The sequence below is a fragment of the Ascaphus truei genome, chromosome 9 (genome assembly GCF_040206685.1).
Source record: "Ascaphus truei isolate aAscTru1 chromosome 9, aAscTru1.hap1, whole genome shotgun sequence".
NCBI lineage: Eukaryota > Metazoa > Chordata > Amphibia > Anura > Ascaphidae > Ascaphus > Ascaphus truei.
The window spans coordinates 38,259,149-38,280,329 of NC_134491.1; the positions used below are offsets into that span (position 1 = coordinate 38,259,149).

General features: G+C 44.2%; 1 protein-coding gene across 3 annotated transcripts in view; it reads left to right on the forward strand.

Annotated features, from left to right (window-relative positions):
• Positions 1-21,181, forward strand: part of SETD3 (SET domain containing 3, actin N3(tau)-histidine methyltransferase) — a 124,960-nt gene that overhangs the window by 83,124 nt on the left and 20,655 nt on the right. For all 3 annotated transcript variants that reach the window (XM_075614394.1, XM_075614397.1, XM_075614396.1), the window contains exons 8-10: positions 1,041-1,155; positions 18,040-18,114; positions 18,920-19,086. In XM_075614394.1, the coding sequence (XP_075470509.1) occupies positions 1,041-1,155; positions 18,040-18,114; positions 18,920-19,086 (357 nt within the window). The remainder of the gene's footprint in view (positions 1-1,040; positions 1,156-18,039; positions 18,115-18,919; positions 19,087-21,181) is intronic.

The window sequence follows — 21,181 nt, forward strand, 5'->3', positions numbered from 1 at the left end:
AAGTCTTCTCTTTATGATAGATTTGGATAATGATATATCTACCTTCTGGAGAATGTTCTTCACTTGGCTGGATGTTGTGAAGGGGGGTTTCTTTTCCATGGAAAGGATCCTACGATCATCCACCACTGTTGTATTCCGTGGACATCTAGGCCTTTTTGTGTTACAGGGCTCACCAGTGCATTCTTTTTTTCTCAGAATGTACAGTACCAAACTTTTGATTTGGACACTCCTAATGTTCCTGCTATCTCTCTGATGGATTTTCTTTATTTTTTGCAGTCTAAGGCTGCCCTGTTTCACTTGCATTGAGAGTTCCTTTGACTGCATGTTGTGGGTTCACAGCAACAGCTTCCAAATGCAAATGCCACACCTGGAATCAACTCCAGACCTTTTACCTGCTTAATTGATGATGAAATAACAAAGGAATAGCCCACACCAGTCCATGAAACAGCTTTTGAGTCAATTGTCCAATTACTTTTGGTCCCTTGAAAAAGAGGGGGCTACATATTAAAGAGATGTAATTCCTAAACCCTTCCTCCAATTTAGATGTGAATACCCTCAAATTAAAGCTGATTGCACTTTAAGCCCATATTCATTATTTAACTGTAACTTTAATTTCTTTTGGTACACAGCCAAAATAACAAAACTTGTATCCGTGTCCAATTATTTCCGGACCTAACTGTAGGAGAATAAAGGTAATCAAGTAGAAGTTGCATCAGGTAGTTCATGGATTGAGAAAAGTGGACTGTAGAACAAAGTGCATGTAGCGTATGAAAGCATTACTTTAAAATGTTGATTTATGAATATAAACCTTCAAAATTATTAGTATATTGGTATATTTAACATGAACAACATAATAATGAAAACATATCATGGAAAATTAGAATTGGTTTGTAGTAATCAATATTTTTGTTAGTGGAACGTTCTGTTATTGGTATAGCTTTTTAACGGACATGATGCTTTGGGGCTGGGACATTTGTATTTGACAGAGCATGTTACTTTGTCACAGATTAATAACGATAACAATGGTTTTATGGTTATAGATGGGCGGTTTCCTCTGTTATGACCAGACAGAATCAAATCCCAACTGAGGATGGGTCACGGGTTACTCTGGCCTTGATTCCGTTGTGGGATATGTGTAATCACACTAATGGATTGGTAAGTATGTGTTTTTTTTTTTTTTTGTTGTTGGATCATCTTTTTGATCAATGTTTGTGTACATTTATGTTTACGACAACATACAGAACTGTGTAGCTTGCAAGCCAAGCGTGCTGGGTGTGTGCGTGTGAACAATCAACATCAATCACCTCAAGAATAACAGCAGAGAATTTCAACTAGAACTGAAAAATTGCTTCAGCTTGCTCAAATGCATTACAACAGTTTAATAAAATAATTATGATGAACTTATAAATATTGAAAGCGCAGAAACTGGAGGAATCGCTAACAAAAAATATGATAAAAAATATCTGAGACAACAATTACTGATGAGACAACAAGAAATTAAGCAGTTGCAAGAATAAGAATTGAATATGCAAAACTGTGCAAGACAATCTGCAAACATATAACTGAAGATGTAGGAAAATGTAATTGTGATATGGTGAAAAAGACTATTGAAGATAACAAAAGCTTAGAGACAAAGCAACGATTTATGTTTGGGAAGAAGCAAGTCATTGCACTCAAACAAGATGATGGATCAACAATTAAAGACCATGCACTTATAAAGAGAATTGAGGAGTTCTACATGAAATTGTATGCGAGCACAGCATAATCCAGCAGAGGACAAGCAAGAGGAAACTACCAATGATGTACCATGCGTCTTTCCAGAAGATGTGGCAAAAGCAATAAAATTTATGAAGAATGGGAATGCTCCCGGGGAAGATAAAATTACAACTGATATCTTGAAATCAGCTGAGGAAGACATAGAAAAAATCCTTGCAAAATTCTTTACTTGCTGCTTGAAGAACAGGAAGATTTCAGAACAAGGGTGTACTGCCATAGTTATCCTCATTAACAAGAATGGAGATCTCTAGAATTACAGACCCATCAGTCTACTTCCAATCACATTTTTCCAAAGATACTCACCAATCTGCTACAACAGACCTTAGACTTTGCCCATCCTAGAGAGCAAGCAGAGTTTTGCAGTGGATACATTACAATGAACCACATCCAAGTCATACAAGAAGGGATTTTCCGGAGTAATGAACATGATCTACACCTCAGTTTAAGATTTGTAGATTACTAATAATTTTTTTAGTTCTGTCTACACCTCGGTGGTCTTGGATGCCTTAAGAAGTATTGCAGAAGCATAAATTGACATTATAAAGAACATTTACAAGAATGCCACATCAACCATTCGATTACATGAAGATACCAGCAAGATAAGGATCAGCAAGGGAGTGCACCAGGAGACACCATGTCAACAAAGCTTTTCATAGTAACACTTGAATTGTCCAAGACATTAGATTGTGAAGAAAAAGGAATCAAAATGGTGAATATTTGAGTTGCCTACGATTTGCAGATGACATTTTTTTTTGCCACAAGTCCTGAAAACCTACAGCAACAAATTGGAGAACTCACTGAAGCAAGTAATGTGGGCTTCCGTATGAATCTCAGCAAGACCAAAGTCATGTTCAACAAATGTATCCAGTCTGCAAAGATCTAAATAAATGTAATAGAACCAGAAGTGGAAGACTATGTATACCTTGGTTGACAAATAATGGATGGTAACCTTTTGAATGAAATCAATAGGAGAATGAAGGTGGGTTTGAGCACATTTGGAAGAAACAAGACAATACTTCTAGGGAACATTCCACGGTTCCTCAAGAGGAAATTTTATTCTACCCGTTCTCACGTATGGATGTGAAACTTGGGCCCTAAATGTGAAGATAATTTCGACGCTCCAGACAACGCAAATAAGTATAGAAATGTATGCTGGGTATTGCCGAAGGAAAAAAGAGAGATCCAGTGCTCCACGGATTTCAAGATAATGAATTTATTGTGCCACACGACGTTTCGACCAACAGGTCTTTTTCAAGTGACAAGGCATGCCTTGTCACTTGAAAAAGACCTGTTGGTCGAAACGTCGTGTGGCACAATAAATTCATTATCTTGAAATCCGTGGAGCGCTGGATCTCTCTTTTTTCCTCAGTGTACTTTGGAATTTTCCTGGCAGGTACTTCCTTGAACCAGCAGCACCGGTAAACTGTATGTATTTATTTATATATTGTGGTGTGCAGCCTTAAACCCCTTTACATGGGTATTGCCGAAGAGCAATGGAAAAACAATGAATGGGTTCTCTCTCCGCGCACTGCCCCCCTCTCTCTCCTCTCTTTCTTTCTCCCCGTGTCCCCTCCACTCTCTTCATTCATGAAATAGAAGCAGAGCGGACAACCAATCAGCGCGTGGGAACTTTCTCAAGCAACCAATTGGAGCCGAGCTGGCTAAAAATGCTGGGTCAGTGGGAAATTTGAAACAGCTAAGGGGCATGCGCAAACCTGTCACATACCCCCCCAGCCATCCCAATGCCACCCGCTGGGTAGGCTCCACTAGGTCTGGCAAAACAAGAGGCATCCCAGAGGACTACCATTGATCTCCAGACCTAGTACTCCACCTTTCCCCGCTGATCAAATGCTGTTATCACCTCTGGCCATCCTCTAGCTGCTTTGAACTCTGATGTCCAACAGATTTACCGGCGCCTATGGGTTTGAAGGGACTGTCTGTTCGGACATTGGTTCCGAATGTAAAAACATATTACATTACATTAAAGTATATTGTAATACACTCTGAGCCTTGGGGTACAGGGAACAGAAAAGGAAAAATGTTGTCTCTTTATTTCTGCTTGCCTTATTTCACCACACACTTTCCCTGTGACTCAGTTTGGACTCTGAGTCCCCCTCAACCTTATATACGGTTGGGGCACCCACAATCCCTATACTAGTTGTGGGTCACCGTGGCACTAGCTGGGGTACCCACCTTAACCTAGGGATTCCCTCAGCTACAGGAATACATGTTTATCCCTGTGCCTCATTCGCGCTTGCGTTTTCAAGGGGCGATATTGCTGGGACAATGTGCGTACATGTGTCTGAGAATCAGGCATAATTCCCGGGTACATTTATGGGGAGACTGGCAACTCTAGACCCCAACCTCTTAGGCACATTCTGTCAACGGTTCCTCCGCAAAACCCTCCATGAAACTCATACCCAGCAATCCCTGCTTGATGGCATACCCGGAAAGGGAAAAACACAAACAATGGTTTTATTACAAACGGTATAATGCAGTAATACGTTACTGGGCCCAAGAGCTAACTCTCTTGGACCCTTATACACGGAGCAGGGGTAACCAAAATGGGCTTGACCTTTATTAAACAGCCTTGTTACCCCCTCCCGTCACAGTCGTCCCCCCCCACTCTCTCCCCCATAATCCTCCCCTCTCCCTGTTGTCCCCCTCTCTCCCTGTCGTCCCCCTATCTCTCTTTCTCTCCCCGTCGTCCCTCTCTCCATCGTTCCCCCCTCTCTCTCCCCACCATCCCCCTCTCTCTCCCCGTCGTCTCCCTCCCCACCATCCCCCTCTCTCTCTCCCCGTCGTCCTCCTATCTCCCCGTCGTCTCCCTCCCTCGTCATCCCCCTCCCTCGTTGTGTCTCTTTCTCCTCGTCGTCTCTCTCTTTCTCCTCGTCGTCTCTCTTTCTCCCCGTCATCCCCCTCTCTCCGTCATCCCCCTCTCTCTCTACCCATCGTCTCCCTCTCTCTCTTCCCATCGTCTCCCTGTCGTCCCTCTCTCTCCCTGTCGTCGTCCCCCTCTCTCTCCCTGTCGTCGTCCTCCTCTCTCCCTGTCTCCCCCCCCTCTCTCCTCGTCGCCCTCTCTCTCTCTCCCCCCATCGTCCCCCTCTCTCCCCCCCTGTCTCCCCCCTCTCTCTCCACCTGTCGTCGTCCCCTCTCCACCTGTCGTCCCCCCTCTCTCTCCACCTATCGTCCCCCTCTCTCTCTACCTCGTCGTCGTCCCCTCTCTCCCCCCGTCGTCCCCCTCTCTCTCCCTCCGTCGTCCCCCTCTCTCTCCCCCCGTCGTCCCCCTCTCTCTCCCCCCGTCGTCCCCCTCTCTCTCCCCCCGTCGTCCCCCTCTCTCCCCCCGTCGTCCCCCTCTCTCTCCCCCCGTCGTCCCCCTCTCTCTCCCCCCGTCGTCCCCCTCTCTCTCCCCCCGTCGTCCCCCTCTCTCTCCCCCTGTCGTCCCCCTCTCTCTCCCCCCGTCGTCCCCCTCTCTCTCCCCCCGTCGTCCCCCTCTCTCTCCCCCCGTCGTCCCCCTCTCTCTCCCCCCGTCGTCCCCCTCTCTCTCCCCCCGTCGTCCCCCTCTCTCTCCCCCGTCGTCCCCCTCTCTCTCCCCCCGTCGTCGTCCCCGTCGTCCCCCTCTCTCCCCCCGTCGTCCCCCTCTCTCTCCCCCCGTCGTCCCCCTCTCTCTCCCCCCGTCGTTCCCCTCTCTCTCCCCCCGTCGTCCCCCTCTCTCTCCCCCCCGTCGTCCCCCTCTCTCTCCCCCCGTCGTCCCCCTCTCTCCCACCCGTCGTCCCCCTCTCTTGTCCCCGTCGTCCCCCTCTCTCTCCCCCGTCGTCCCCCTCTTTCTCCCCCCCGTCGTCCCCCTCCCTCTCCCCCTGTCGTCCCTCTCCCCCCCATCGTCCCCCGTCGTCCCCCCCTCTTTCCCGTCCCCGTCGTCCCCCTCTCTTGTCCCCGTCGTCCCCCTCTCTCGTCCCCGTCGTCCCCGTCGTCCCCCTCTCCCGTCCCCGTCGTCCCCTCTCGCTGCCCTATCGTCGCCCCCTTTCTCTCCCCCCTCGTCGTTGCCCTCTCTCTCTCTCCCTCTCTCTCTGAATCAAATTAAATAAGCTTTATTGACATGACGAAATAAAATGTCAGTATTGCCAAAGCATGAATAACGGGGGGTAGGATATAATGATTACACAGTACATAAATAACACAGGGTAGGGTATAATGATTAGACAGTACCTGGGTAACAGTTACACACAGGGATGTGGGGGTTAGTGGGCATCTCTCAGCCTGTGACAGGTGCAGATATAGTGTGCAGCCAGTTCTGCTGTGGTTTCATCTTCTCTGAGGATGATAGCTATTTTATGGTTCTCTTATATATTATTAATGTTATGGATAAGTGTTGTGAGTTTCTCCAAGTGGGCACTCCTCACTTCAGAGTATTGTGTGCAGCGCAGCAGTGAGTGTGTTTAATCTTCTACCTCTCCTACAATAGCTCACATCACTGGCACAGTCTCATCTCCCGGGGCTTCCATTTCTGTCTGTCTGTCTGCCTGTTTCTATTTCCAGGCTGTAGGCACTCATTCTGTAATAGCACAAGGTCTGTTTCTGCTTTGGGTCATTTACCTGTGGTAGGTAGGGTACCAGAGTGTATTCTCTCTGTAGCCTGTGATAGGTCTCCAGCTTTTTGGATCACTGGATATCATTTTCCCACATAGTCACATACTGCGCCTTCATTTCGCTGGTGATTGAGTTGATTTGTTTTTTTGGCAGCCTGTTGATCTGTGTAGGGTTTTGTTCTTGGAGTGAGAGGACAAGTTGTTTGATGGAATATGGTTTATTGAGGAGCTACTGGCTTCTCATTGCTCTGCAGCAGTAAGACTTTGGATGGCTGTTGTTTAGGTGAGCCCAGAATGTCCGTGCTCTCTTCTGTACAGTCAGCAGTAGAGGAAAGCAGCCCAGCTCAGCACGGCATGCATTGTTTGGTATACTACTATGTACTTGGAGACGGTGTTTGCAGATTTCCTGATGGAGTATTTCGGTTGGGCTGGCATCCCATTTTGTCGAGTCTGGGTATGTCACAGGACCCTACACCTCGCTGCCATATAGAAGGGTGGGCATAATGATACTGTTGAATATTTTCATCCAAACTCTTATTGGTGGTTTGAGGTGGTACGGCTGTCTCCTTATTGCATAGAACATTTTGCGACCTTCTCCTTCAGTGTGTTTATTTCCAGGTTGAATTTCCCTGATGAGCTGATTGTTAGACTAAGGTATGTGTAGCTTGCTGTCTGTTCCAGTTTGTCTTTCATTGTGAATTACGATATGGTTGGATGTTTTTTAGATTTTTTCTGGAGTACAATTATTCTGGTTTTGTCTAGGTTCACAGAGTGCCCAGCTCTGGCTGAATTTTTCAGGTATTGCCAGTTTCTGTTGGAGGCCTTGTTCTGTTGGTGACAGTAGGAGCAGATCGTCTGTGTATAATAGTCTTAATTTATGTGCCAGCCAAGGGGAGCCCAGGTGTTGAGGAGGATTCTAGGGCTGCTGCAAGCTCATTGATATATATGTTAAAAAGTGTCGGACTCGGTGGATGGAAGAAGTCTGTCCTTTTGTTATTAACTTTCATGCAGCATTTCTTTTCAGAGTACATACTTTTGATGGTGTCGTATGGTCTCCCTCCTATTCCGCAATCTATTTTTTCAGCAATTTACCTGAATGCCAGATGGAGTCGAAGGCCTTTTTAAAGCCCACAAAGCAAGCAATGATTTTGCCCTTTTTGGTGTTCTGGACATGCTTATTGATCAGGCTGTGTAGGGTGTAGATGTGATCCGTGGTGCAGTAGTTTGGCAGGAAGCCTGTCTGGCTCTTACTCAGTACACTCTGCTCTGTCAGGAAGGTGAGGATTCTGCTGTTAAAGATGCTGTCTGTTGAACAGTTTTCCCATGGTGCTGCTGACACAGATGCATATGTAATTGGATGGGTCCAGCCTGTCTCCTTCCTTTTGAATAGGGGTTATCTGTCCTTGATTCCACAGTTCAGGGAAGTGGCCAGTAGTAAGGACCAGGTTGAACATTTTGAGTAGAGCTTCTTGTATAAATGGGTTGCTGTACTTCAGCATCTCATGTAGAATGCCATCTGGTCCACTGGCTTCCTTGGTTTTTATTAGTTTTCTATTTTCTTTTATTTCATGGATTGTAATTGGCAGTGGTCGACAAATCACCCAAAAATCTACTCGCCAAACCAAATAATCTACTCGCCCCTTAGCCCAGCCCCGCCCCCAGCCTTGCTTTTTAAAAAAGAAATTGAATAAATTCCTAGTAAGAACAACATTCGTTTTTGACATAACAGTTTATTTATTGTATTACATTCATACTTTACTACAATTTGTCCTAGTTACATAATTTGTGTGTGTGTGTGTCGGATCTAGAAAAAAAAAGCCATCTGTGAATGACTAGTTTCCTGAACCCCTTAACCAGTGCTTGGACACCCCCTCTTTACAATATCTAAAGCAGCAATCCCGTCTGGGATCTTACCTGATACGCAGTCCCTCAATGTCCAGCTACCTTCATTCCCGCAATGTTATACATTGGAGGGGATGTGTTTCCTACCTGTCTTCTCGGTTAGGGGGGATTCCGATGTCTCCCGTGTGAAGCTCGAGAGTTAGTTCTGGAAGAAAGCAGTATAGGTTATTTCGGTGTAGGTATAGGGCAGTTAACATTTACAGGGTAAATAAGAGATCCAGAGTATGTGAGAGTGTAGGTGACAGAGCAAGAGTGTGGGTGCGACAGAGAGGAGAGAGAGAGAGACACAGAGAGAGAGGCAGAAGGGAAGAGACAGAGGGGCAGAGGCAGAGAGAGGGTGACTGGGTGGGTGACTTGACGGTGGGTGGGTGACTGGATGGGTGGGTGGGTGTATTCACTGTATTCACTCATATACACACAGACACACAAACACAAGACAAGGGATGACGCACATGAAATAGGTACTGAGGGTTTGATCTCCCCGGGGGCCCCGCTATAATTATCTGCCCGGGGCTCTCCTCTCTCCCTTGTCCTCCTCGGCAGCAGCACTTCCACCTGCCTGTGTGACGCGAGTGCCCCCTCCTCCCCCCCTTGAGGCGGCCGCAGCCAGCCAATCAAGGGGGAGCTCCCGAGAGGGATGCGCAAGCGGAGGCGGCTCTGTCTGCCTGACGGGCGCGACAGGGGAGGAGGGAAAGCGCTGCTCAGAGAGGAGGGGGAGGAGGAAAAGTGGGGAGCCGGAGGCGGGGTAATCTTCCGCAGCAACATGAACGCGCCTCCGGCTTTGTTTTTTTCTTTTCTCCAGTGCGAGCGGGGGAAATGAAAAAGAGGCACGTGCGCTGCTTGGGCCAACCGCCATTGGGCAATTTCGGGTCGCCCGCGGTGATCGGGCGACTGGGTTTGTCGAACACTGGTAATTGGTATGTCCAGGGGTTTTTGGTTATCTTTTATAATGTTCTCCAGTGTTGTTTGTATGTTTGTTTGAGGATTTGTTTTTGTTCTTGTCGGGATTTCTTGGTAAAGGTCCTCAAAATAGTTTTTCCAAGTGCTACCATTCTGAATGGCCATGTATTTGTTGTTCTGTTTTATATCAAGATGGTTCCAAGTTTGCCAAAAATTATTCTCAGCCAATGCTTCTTCAATTCTTTCACATTTTTTGGCAATGGGGTTGTGTTTTTTCTTTCTTAGGGTGGGACTGTAGTGCTTAAGGTGTTGGTGGTACCTTGTTCATAGTTCTGTATTGTTTGGATCTCTCTGTGTTTTTGGTTTGATATTATTTGTAGGCTTTTTCTAAAGGAGTTGCATTCATTATCAAACCATTTTTCTTTGATTTTGGAGTTCGTTGTTGGTCTACTAGGGCTGATTTTTTTCAAGTTTCATTTTCTTGCTATTAGATGAAATATTTTGTTGAGATTTCTTACCACCAGGTTTACTCCATGTTTGTTCTGCTCGTAGTTTGTTCTGGAAGCTTTGGAGTAGGTTTACGACTTCTGGGCTGTTGATTGTTTCTGTATGTCGCAATGCTCTGTTTTGTCTGTTTGTAGGTGGCTATGGAGGTTGGAGAGGGATTTTTGTGTTTTGCTTGCTTGGTCTGGTCTCTTAACAAGAGCAGGGTTTGATTGTGATCTGATAGAGGTGATGCTGGTGTAACTATGAAAGCACTGATTACTTGTGGGTCTATAGTGGTGATTGCGTAATCCACTACGGTGCTGCCCAGCACAGAGCTGTATGTTTATCTGCCCATGGAGTCTCCCATTGTCCCTCCATTGATAATGTACATTCCAAGACCGCTACACAGGTTCAGCAGCTCTTTGCCATTCTTGTTTATTGTGCTGTCATAGCTGTTTCTTTGGCGTGTCACAGAGCTTTGACAGCCAGTGTAATTTCCAAAGGTGTAGCTATTTCCATCTGTAGATATGTAGTCTTGTTCTCTGCATGTTCTGGCGTTGAGGTCTCCACATATCAGCACTTTGCCCAGGGTCTAAAAGTGGTTTGCCTCTGTCTGCATGATCTCAAAGATGTCTGGCTTGTAGTATGAAGGGGGGGGGGGGGGGTGAAGTATGATGCACATAGGTATGTGTAATATTGATGTGGGAATTTGGAGCCTTTTAATTGTAGCCACGTGAGTATTTCCTCTTTTTATTGGGTTTATTTGGCTTTTAAGCTCCTCCATAGTATTATATTATGATTCCTCCTGAATGGTGGCCTCGTTTCACACCTTTGTGTTTTTGGGCTGGTACTTGGATCCGCCTGTAACCCATATGTATGAGACATCTTCTCCGATTGGATCCATGTTTCGTGTAGGATAAGAATGTCTATGTTCTTCAAATTGTTTGTCAAGTGTGGATCTTGTGTTTTAGACCCAAAAGCTGAAGCATTAAGGCCCTGAATGTTCCAGCTACTAATTTTAAAAGATCTCATCTTGGATAGCTTATACCTTCCAGTGAGCGAATTTGCAAGTTTTTTTTTTAATTAGATTTCAGAGACTAGTTTTTGTTAATAAATGTGGGTACATTCACTTAGCATTTATGTACTTCTCTTTCTCTGCATATGTGATGTATTCTTGTTTATGGTAATGATGTTGGTAGAATGTTGCATACTTGCATCACTCTGGTGCAGATGGTACTGTGCAGGGCCCAGATTTCATTTAGTTCATTGCTGGCAGTTGGTCTGTTTCTGGAGGTTGTTGGTGTGATGGTTCTGTGATGCTAGGTGGTTCCAATGCTGCGGTCTGTGTGGGTGCCAGTGTTGGTACCTCTGTGTCTCGTGCGTTCTGTGTAGTCCGGGGCCATGGTGCTGTGTCCTGCCCTGCAGGGAGTATTTGGCTGTTCTCTCCAAGGTGACCTCTTTCAAGGTCTTTGCAAAGTAGTGCAAGTCTTGCTGGTTGAGGTGCACGTGGTCATACAGATGTTGGGGTATGATGTAGTCAAGCTGAGCCAGGTGTACATTTGGGAGAGATGTGCAACTGTTTGCCAACTCTGTGTTGATCTTCTGGATGATAGGCGTTGGGATATCTCTTCTTGATAGTAGGGTAGTCATGATTATCTTTATGGTGGGAAATTGTTGTGTTGCTCTCTGAGCTACTCATGTCAGGTTCTCAACAAGATGCCTCAGCTGGGTCAGGAGGTCATTGGTACCTGTGTGGATCATGATGTATTCAGGGTTTATGAAGTTTGGTGTGTTTAGAATATCCAGTGCTCTCTGTGTTGTGGGGCAGTATATCTTGGTTATGTGTTTGCCTGGGAATAGTTACTCGCTGTTCAGGTATTTTCTATTTGAGTCAATGAGTATTATGTCTGTGTTGTACTGCCTGGTGTCTGTTCCAGTTGTTGTGCTGTTGCTCTCAACGTATGGATTGTTGAGTTGTTTTGGGGACAGTAGTGTTTTTGTGTTGAGCCAGTGGTTGGGGTTGGGTCTGTCTTTGTTTTTGCTCTGTCAATGTCTCAGCTGGGGGTTTGCTCTGTGCTGTGTGTTACTGACTCAGTAATTGTGGTCTGGTAGTCACACTCTAGGGAAGTTTTTGTTAATGGGGTTTTTTGTTGTGTTGGTGTTACAATGTGAATCTCTGGGTTTTCTTTCTTATTGGTTGACACTATCATTTTATGTTTCTCTTAAAGTTTTTATAGTAGTTTTTAGATCTTGCATATTTGCCATGCATTCATTTTTTATTTTAGTAATTTCTTCCCTTAGCTTTTCAGTGCTTACCTCTTGAGTTTGTTTTCTTAACAAGTCTTCTTTGAATAGTGTGAAGTCTCTTTTCAGCTGGGACAGGCTGTATGTTATTTATTTATAAAATATTTTACCAGGAAGTAATACATTGAGAGTTACCTCTCGTTTTCAAGTATGTCCTGGGCACAGAGTTAAGACAAATAATACATGGTTACAAATACAGTTACATAAATGAACAGGGTATATATTATATACAAGACATTGCATGTAGAGTTAAAGATAATATATATTATGGACGTATGAAACAGTTACAGACCAGATTAAAATGTGAGACAGCCATAGATTTGAAAGAACTTAAACTGGTGGTGGATGTGAGAGTCTCCGGTAGGTTGTTCCAGTTTTGGGGTGCACGGTAAGAGGAGGAACGGCCGGATACTTTGTTGAGCCTTGGGACCATGAACAGTCTTTTGGAGTCTGATCTCAGATGATAAGTGCTGCATGTGATAGGGAAGCTTGTTCAGATAGCTGGGTAGCTTGCCCATGAAGAATTTAAAGGCAAGACAGGAAAGGTGAACTTTGCGCCTATACTCAAGTGATGACCAATTTAGTTCTTTGAGCATTTCGCAGTGATGCGTGTTGTAGTTGCATTGACGAACAAAACGACAAATTGAATTGTAGAGGGTGTCAAGTTTGCCAATGTGGGTTTGAGGTGCCGAGCCATATACTATGTCTCCATAGTCAATAATTGGCATTAGCATCTGCTGTACGATACGCTTTCTGACCAGGAGACTTAGGGAGGATTTGTTCCTGTAAAGTACCCCTAGTTTGGCATAGGTCTTGGCTGTCAGGGTATCAATGTGCATCCCGAATGTTAAGTGGGAGTCAAACCATATGCCCAGGTATTTATAACTTGTGACAGGGGTTAGGGTGGTGTTAGCGTTGGTTCTAATCTGGAGCTCAGTTGCTGGAAGCTTTAAAAATTTAGTCTTGGTCCCAAATACCATTGTTACTGTCTTGTATGTAATAGTATTGCTGGAAGTGGATATGATGTGCTGGGGCTTGGTGTGATATCTTTGCTGGCTGTGTTTTTGATTGGGACTGGATTTTTGAGGTGTATTGCTTTGCTGTCTGTTACACTGTTTTTCTTATTTGAGGGAAGCTCCTTTTCTTCCATTCTCGCCTGGACTTTTTGTACATGGAAGATACTCTCAAATTCCTGCAGACTTCTCTCTCTGCCTTGGACCATGATGGTACCGTTGTGATAAACATGTCCAGTTAACACGGTGATGTCTGACTCAACATCATGGGTTTTTATTTGTCTTCCATTACAAATTCCTCTCTTTATGATGTTTGTCGTGTTTGCACATAGCAGTGTGCAAGGCTGCAGGGGATTCAGAAAATAAAAGTAAGTTTGTTTTTACTTTTTTCTCCTCTGTATTGGCAAAATCAGCTAAAAGAGTTTCTGGGTTTTCTTTTGTTACATTACGCTTGAATCGTTTCTAGGCCATTTGGCTCTTAAATTCCTCAGGGTGTCTGATTTCAGAGATGTTGGCGTCCCCAGGGACGGGGGGTTATCAGCAGTGTCTTTTTGCTTGGGGTCTTGCTGTCTCTTTGATTTTTTTAAGATACGTTATTCATTTTTGTTGTTTTTGTGCAAAATCTCTATATTTGTATCTGTATTTTCTGTTATTCTGTGTGTTTTCCTGTGTTGTTGATATTGTAGGTCAGCGGGGCGCGCACACATGGGGGGGGGGGGCGCAAGATTATTTAGGGTGGGCGCAGGCTGTGTGCGGCGAAACCTGGGAGCGGGCAGAGCTGTGCATGGGTGGCCAAGAAGCTTCGTGCTGCTACTTCTCTGTGGCTTGCTGCGGGGGTGGGGCTTCTCTCTGCACTCAGACATCCCCTCCTCCTCCTCCTGTCTGTTTCCAACCGGAGCATGCTTAGTACTCCCCAGGTGAACGTGTATGACTTGTGATGTGTGTGTGTGTGTGTGTGTTGTGTCTGTGTCGGTTGTGATTGTGTGTATGTTGTGATTAAGTGTGTTGGTTGTGATTGTGTGTGTTGTGTGTGTTGTGATTTAGTATGTGTGCTGTCTGTGTTGTGATTGTGTGTGTGTGGGGTGTTATGATTGAATTTAGCGCTGCGCAAACTGGGGGGAGCGCAAGATTATTTAGGGAGGCACAGGCAATGTGCGGCGAAACCTGGTGTGCTCGGGCAGGCGAAAAAGTTGTGCGCGGGCAGGCGAAGAAGCTGTGGGCAGGCGAAGAAGCTGTGTGCGGGTGGCCGAACAAGAGAGTGCAGGTGGTGGCTACGTGATGGTGTGTGTGTGTGTGTGTGTGTGTGTGCACGTGCGGGGGCTTCGGAGGTACAGGGGAGGAGCACGCCCCAGCGCTGTGATGTCAAACGCCCCTCCTTCCGGTGTCTGCCCTGCAATAGCGCTGTGTTCCCGCTCTCCTCCGCTGGCAACCTGCTTCGTTGCGATCCTCTGCAAGTCAAAGGGTAGGCTGCCACTATATGAATCATACGATGAATGTACAGAAATAACAAATAAAAAAAGTGAAAACACAACATTGAAAACGGAAAAAAATTAAATAATACATAATACTGTAGGTAGGAGTTTGGATAACACTGGTGACAGCAAGCCAAAGAGCAGGGAGAATAAAAAGTCAAATGGGAGAAGGAAAAAAGGGAGCTGGAAGGGAAAATAATGGGGAGGAGGAGAGGGAAGGGAGGTAGCAAAGAGGAGGATGAATGCCCCCCCACCCCCAAAGGATTGCCTTTGTGCTTGTACGCTCTCCCAAGCTGGGCGCTTGGAGAGACAAAGAAAATTGACTTTGAAGCGCGCTCAGCAGCAGTCAATACACACACAAACACACACAAAAATAGCCCCGATCCAAGCTTGCAAAATTATGCAGGACACCCTGTGCTCATGCTTGGAGAGTTGGTGATGTCACCGCTGTAAGCAGCAGTGTGGACGCAGACTAATTTTGCAAGCTCGACCTGTTGAAATATGTAAGTATTTAGATATATTTGTATTTGCATTGTATACCGTTTAATAAAGGTTTTTTTTTTTTTTTTCGTGTGATTTTGATCAGGCAGGGGGGCTCGAGAAATTTCATGGATGAAAAGGGGGGCTCGGCATAAAAAGTTTGCTCACCCCTGTATGTAGCTGCAGTAATATAGGTAGATTCTTACCGTTTGCTCTTCTCTCTAGGTTTCTGTTGGTATATCAGGGAATATTTTTATTTCTTTGTTTTCTGTTTTTTCTTCTTTAGTAATCTTTGTTTCTTGCAGAATTCTTTGCTTGCTTGTTCAGTTTTTATTGAAAGGCTGTTTTTCTTGCAAATAGCTCAGATAAGGTGTAAAGTTGATAAGAGTTAGGAGCTGATCTTAAAAGCTGCTTCTCTCTCTCTACCCGTCTCTCTCTCTGCCCGTCTCTCTCTCTCTGCCCGTCTCTCTCTCTCTGCCCGTCTCTCTTTCTGCCCGTCTCTCTTTCTGCCCGTCTCTCTCTCTGCCCGTGTCTCACTCTCTCACTGCCGCTCTCTCTTTCTGCCCGTCTCTCTCTCTTTCTGCCCGTCTCTCTCTCTCTGCCCGTCTCTCACTCTCTCTGCCCGTCTCTCTTTCTGCCCCTCTCTCTTTCTGCCCGTCTCTCTCTCTGCCCGTGTCTCACTCTCTCACTGCCGCTCTCTCTTTCTGCCCGTCTCTCTCTCTTTCTGCCCGTCTCTCTCTCTCTGCCCGTCTCTCACGCTCTCTGCCCGTCTCTCTTTCTGCCCCTCTCTCTTTCTGCCCGTCTCTCTCTTTCTGCCCGTTTCTCTCTCTCTGCCCGTCTCTCACTCTCTCTGCCCGTCTCTCTCTCTCCCTGCCCGTCTCTCTCTCTCCCTGCCCGTCTCTCTCTCCCTGCCCGTCTCTCTCTCCCTGCCCGTCTCTCTCTCCCTGCCCGTCTCTCTCTCTCTGCCCCTCTCTCTCTGCCCCTCTCTCGCTCTCTCTTTGTCTGCCCGTCTCTCTCTCTCTCTCTTTGTCTGCCTGTCTCTCTCTCTCTCTTTGTCTGCCCGTCTCTCTCTTTCTCGTAGCAGAGAGTTGTAATAAATTGAACTTTTTCGGGTTGGGTTAAAGTTGTGAGTGGAATACCTCAAGATTCAGTACTGGGACATCTGCTTCTTGACTTGCTTATTAATGAGGTTAAGGTTGGCATAGAGAGCAAAGTCTCTATCTTTCCTGATGATACTAAATTGTGTAAGGTAGTAGACTTGGATAGACTGAAATCTTGGGCAGGTACTGTAAATGGCAGATGATGTTTAATATAGATAAATGTAAGGTTATGCATTTGGGAAACAAGAATAAACAGGCAACTTGCAAATGAAGTGGGGGGAAATTAGGAGTGCTTGTAGACAGCATGCTTATCAATAGTGCCCACCGTAATGCAGTAACTGCAAAGGTAAACAAGCTTATCTTGCATTAAACTGGCAATAGATGGAATGGAAGTAAACATAATTATGACCCTTTATAAAGCATTAGTAAGACCCCACCTTGAATATGGAGTAAAATTTTGGGCACCACTCATTAGAAAATACATTATGGAACTAGAAAGAGTGCAGAGAAGAGCCACCAAATTAATAAAGGGAATGGATAATCTGATTTGAGGAGAGGCTAGCTAAATTAGATGTGTTGAAATTAGAAGAAAAAAAATGTCTAAGAGGGGATATAACTATATACAAATATATTCGGGGACAATACAAGGAGCTTTCAAAAGAACTATTCATCCCAAGGGCAGTACGAAGGACACAGGGTCATCCCTTAAGGTTGGAGGAAAGGAGATTTCACTAGCAACAAAGGAAAGGGTTCTCTACAGCAGGGGTGCGTCTGAGGAGGTTAGAGGTTTTTTGGGGGGGATGGGAAGGGGGTGCGGCGGTTGCAGAGGCCTTGCGCTCTTCCCCAATGCATTTAAATTAAATGCCAGGGGACTGTGCTAGGCTTCTGCAACTTCACTTACCGTGATTCAGTCGGCATCCGCGTCATTTGATGCTTCAGATGAGGTAAGGGGGGAGAGCCGGCAGGGGGACGCAAGTCAAAAAGTTTGCGCACCCCTGCTTTACAATACGGGCAGTTAAAATGTGGAATTTATTACCCATGGAGACTGTGATGGCAGATACAATTGATATCTTTAAAAAAAAGTTGGACATCTTTTTAGAAAGGTATACAGGGATAGGTACCAAATAAGGAAACATATGAAGGATGTTGATCCAGATTGGTAATCTGGAGTCAGGAAGAAATTTATTTTTCCCCATATGAGATTCATTAGATGACATTTCCCTGGAGTTTTTTGTTTGCCTTCCTCTGGATCAATATACTGTAAGTACAAATATAGGATAAAGTATCTATCTTCTAAATTTAGCAGGGGTTGAACTTGATGGTTGCATTTCTTTTTTTCAACCTCATCTACTATGTAAAGAGTGACACAGTGTGCTCATTTTCATATAATTACCCAGAATCCCTGGCTGCAGTGGAAGTACTGTTTGCTAAGCAATAATGGAAAAAGACAGGGTTGCAGACCTGTCTGAGACATGCAAATGTACCACGAGGGGTATTTTTATTTACTGTACACGAAATTAATCAATATTCGGCAAACAGCCATGCATTATTATTTGAATATTTCAGTACAAGCCCTTCCAACGTGAAATGGATCAACGATTGTTCTGTTTTCTACATTGTTTATAGTGTAGAACTTGCACTAATGTTGAAAACTAATGTTCATGGTTGATGCTTTATAAATAGCATTGATGCTATGAAACATCGCTGTGCTATAAGTAAGCGGTATCCACAGTTTGCTCTCTGACATTGAGGCTATAGCAAAATTAGTTCTTCATCCTACAACATGAACAAAACAGATGGGGAATGGGACAACAGTTTTGCTGCACAAAGTAATAGGTATTTGTTATTCCCAGTAGGTTTCATAAAATATTCAGTTCTAAACCGGTCATGTCATGTGGAATAGGGGCAATCGTTGAGTGACTTTTCATTAATGTTTTATGCCATCAAAATAGAGACACTTGCTTCGGGTAAAATCGTATCTAATGAGTTGAAATCTTTATTTCACATTTTCCTTGGTCAGATAACTACCGGTTACAATTTAGAAGATGACCGCTGTGAGTGTGTAGCATTGCAGGACTTTATGGAAGGAGAGCAGGTAAGAATGATCTTTAAGTAGCATTTGTGCATTAAAATAGTAAGATGGTTTATTGCTTAAGGGTTTATGTATTCTGAATGTATAAATATAATTTTCTGACCCTACTTTTATAGGTAGACGCTTGCATGTTCGCCCACACACATAATGAGAGACATAATGCGATATAATATGCAAAACGGTGGAACTAAATTACTTTGGATTAAAAAAAAAAATAATAATAATGTATGAGAATTTAAAAGATAGTGTTATGAATATATTCTATTCTATGCTCTTATATTGTTAATAACACAACACACTACCTGTCACTCAAACTAATTATTAAAACAAAAAAGAATGTAAGAAACTAGATCTATGATGGGGAGCCACCGTTCAAATAAATTAATCATTACAATGAACCTTCTTACATCTCGTAAAGTATTCATAGTTCTGTTGCATTTGAGAATTATGTGATGTACAGTGAGCACTTGATACAAATTCATTACACTATTGCTTTACACATGTATGTATTTTTGTTATTGTGTAGACACTGCTTCATGTCCTTTTTCATCTTCACAAACATGCTTGTAGCTATCTATGGTGTAAAAAGGCAGACCGTTAGTGCATAAACTGCACAATAATTGTTATGGGGTGGGAGACAGATAATTATCATTTTGCAGTCACAGTTGGATACACAGAACCGTAGGAAGTTATTATTTCTTTCCAACGAACATGTGATAGACCTTTTTAGTGGAAGAGTTTATCCCTTTTAAAAAAAAATTAGACTTCCTTTTATTCTTTCTGGAACACATCTTCTCTCCTTTTGTAGATTTACATTTTTTATGGCACTCGGTCAAATGCTGAATTTGTGATCCACAACGGCTTCTTCTTTGAAAACAACTCACACGATCGGGTGAAAATAAAGCTGGGCGTGAGTAAAAGCGACAGGCTGTATGCCATGAAGGCCGAAGTCTTGGCTCGGGCTGGCATCCCAACGTAAGTGTCTGTCTCTCTGTCTCCCTGTCTCTCCATCTCTGCATCTTCAAATGTCTTGCTCATGCTGCAACATGTCCAGAAATTCGCGTAAACTTTTGTTTTAAATTAAGTGTTTGCTAGAATATTAAGCATTTTATTCCACCCATAAGCTCTTAAACCGTTTTGTCAACGGCCTATTTCCTTCAGGTGCAAACCTTTACTTTTTATGTATTTAAAATATAAACATACACTAAAAACAATAATACATCACATTGATATGGTAGGTATCATCCAAGCTGGATCAGCAGAACTTATGTGTGTGTGCGTGCAGGCACATAAGAGAGAGAATTCTGGCCATGCCATCACATCTTCAAAGAAAAGAACATTGTTGGTCATCAATCTAATTAGTCAAAAGTATGCTTTTATTCAGATTTATATTTACAGTTTTCTATTTCACTGACCGGGGAAGGCAGAAACGCCACTGTGAATTTTCTACGGACTGCTTAGAACTATTCTGATATAATGTATCATGTTTCATTATCTTAAAAATAATATATTTGTGGACGTTTGTTGCTGCACAGGTGTGTTACTTGGATAGGCTGTATCTGGCTGCATTGTCTTTCTTTGCCAAGCCCAAGTGAGTTCTACAGTGCCATCTGTGTTGTACATTCTGTTTATTTGACATACATATTGTGAAAAGTTTGTTCCTATCTGAAGAAAGTGGTGGCTATATTTCTAGAGCACACAGATAAAACACTCCATAATGATCTCCATCAATTTAGATACATTTATTTCAGTGTTTGAAATGCTGACATGTTACCGGTTATAAGGACATCTGAGAGTTGACATAATCTACACGGTATAAATATATTGAGACACATACATTCTGATTGTGTGGACCTGTGGGGTTAGGGTTATGAGTATTTTAACAAGAAAAGTGAGTGTGTTTGATTGTAAAATGATTTGTGATAAATTTGTGCGTCCCTCCCTAGCTTATGGATCTAGAGATTTGTTTCTCCCTGTTTCAGAACCTCATTTTGTACATGTTTTATACAAATTTGAATCAGAAAAAGGTCACGTTTGTATTTGAAGTGAATCATGTATAGTTGGTTCAGACCAATGTAAAACTACTAGATGTTACTAAAGTTCAAACCTAAAGCTTGTGTAAAATGTGCAGTTATAACTGTGCTCTTATTATTTGTGTGTTTATCCTTTGCTAAAGTCATCCATCACACTCTCAAAAGCATGTCGATGGGATAAAGCACGTCCTACAGAGATTTGCTTTACAAAGACAGCGAATGAGGAAAGTGTTTTGTACTGAAGTACACAATCTAATCTGTTTACTAATCTATTTACAAGATAACTCTTGGGCCGCATCCATAGTCTGTGCGTGGCATGAACAAATGGCCGTACTGCAATGAAGAAGGCATGGAGCTCACAAGCTCGTGATTTTAGAGGAGACAAAATAATTTGGATCAATATCCTTCCCATGTTTAATTATTTGGTATATCCCTGTATACCTTTCCTTTCTAAAAAGACGTTCAACCTTTTTTGAAGCTATCTATTGTATCTACCATCACAGTCTCCATGGGTAATGAATTCCATATTTTAACTGCCTTTACTATAGAGAACCCTTTCCTTTGCTGCAGGAGAAATCTCCTTTCCTCCAACCTTAAGGCAGGGCTGCGCAAACTTTGTTGCCCTGCGCCCCCCTGTCTGCTCTCCCCCACTGCTCGTGCCCCTCCTTTCCTAGTCTGAAGCATCAAATGACGCAGCGGGGTCATGTGACGCCCAAGCCGACTGAGTGACGGTAAGGGAAGTTACAGAGGCCTTGCGCGGTCCCCCGGCATTTCATTTAAATGCCTTGCCTTTAAATGCCTTGCGGAAGAGTGCAGGGCCTCTGCAACTGCCACGCCCCCTTCCCCCCCACCCCCCCCTGGCGTCATTGGAGAGGTGGGGTTCGAACGCTGCGGGTTATGTAACGTCAAGTGGCCCCATGATGCGCGTTCCATGGCGACGCATGATGTCACATGATCCCGCAGCAGCGTTGCCGTGGCGACCCATCGCTGAAGACCCAGCTGGCAGCAGGTAAGTGAGTTACAGAGGCCTCATGCCC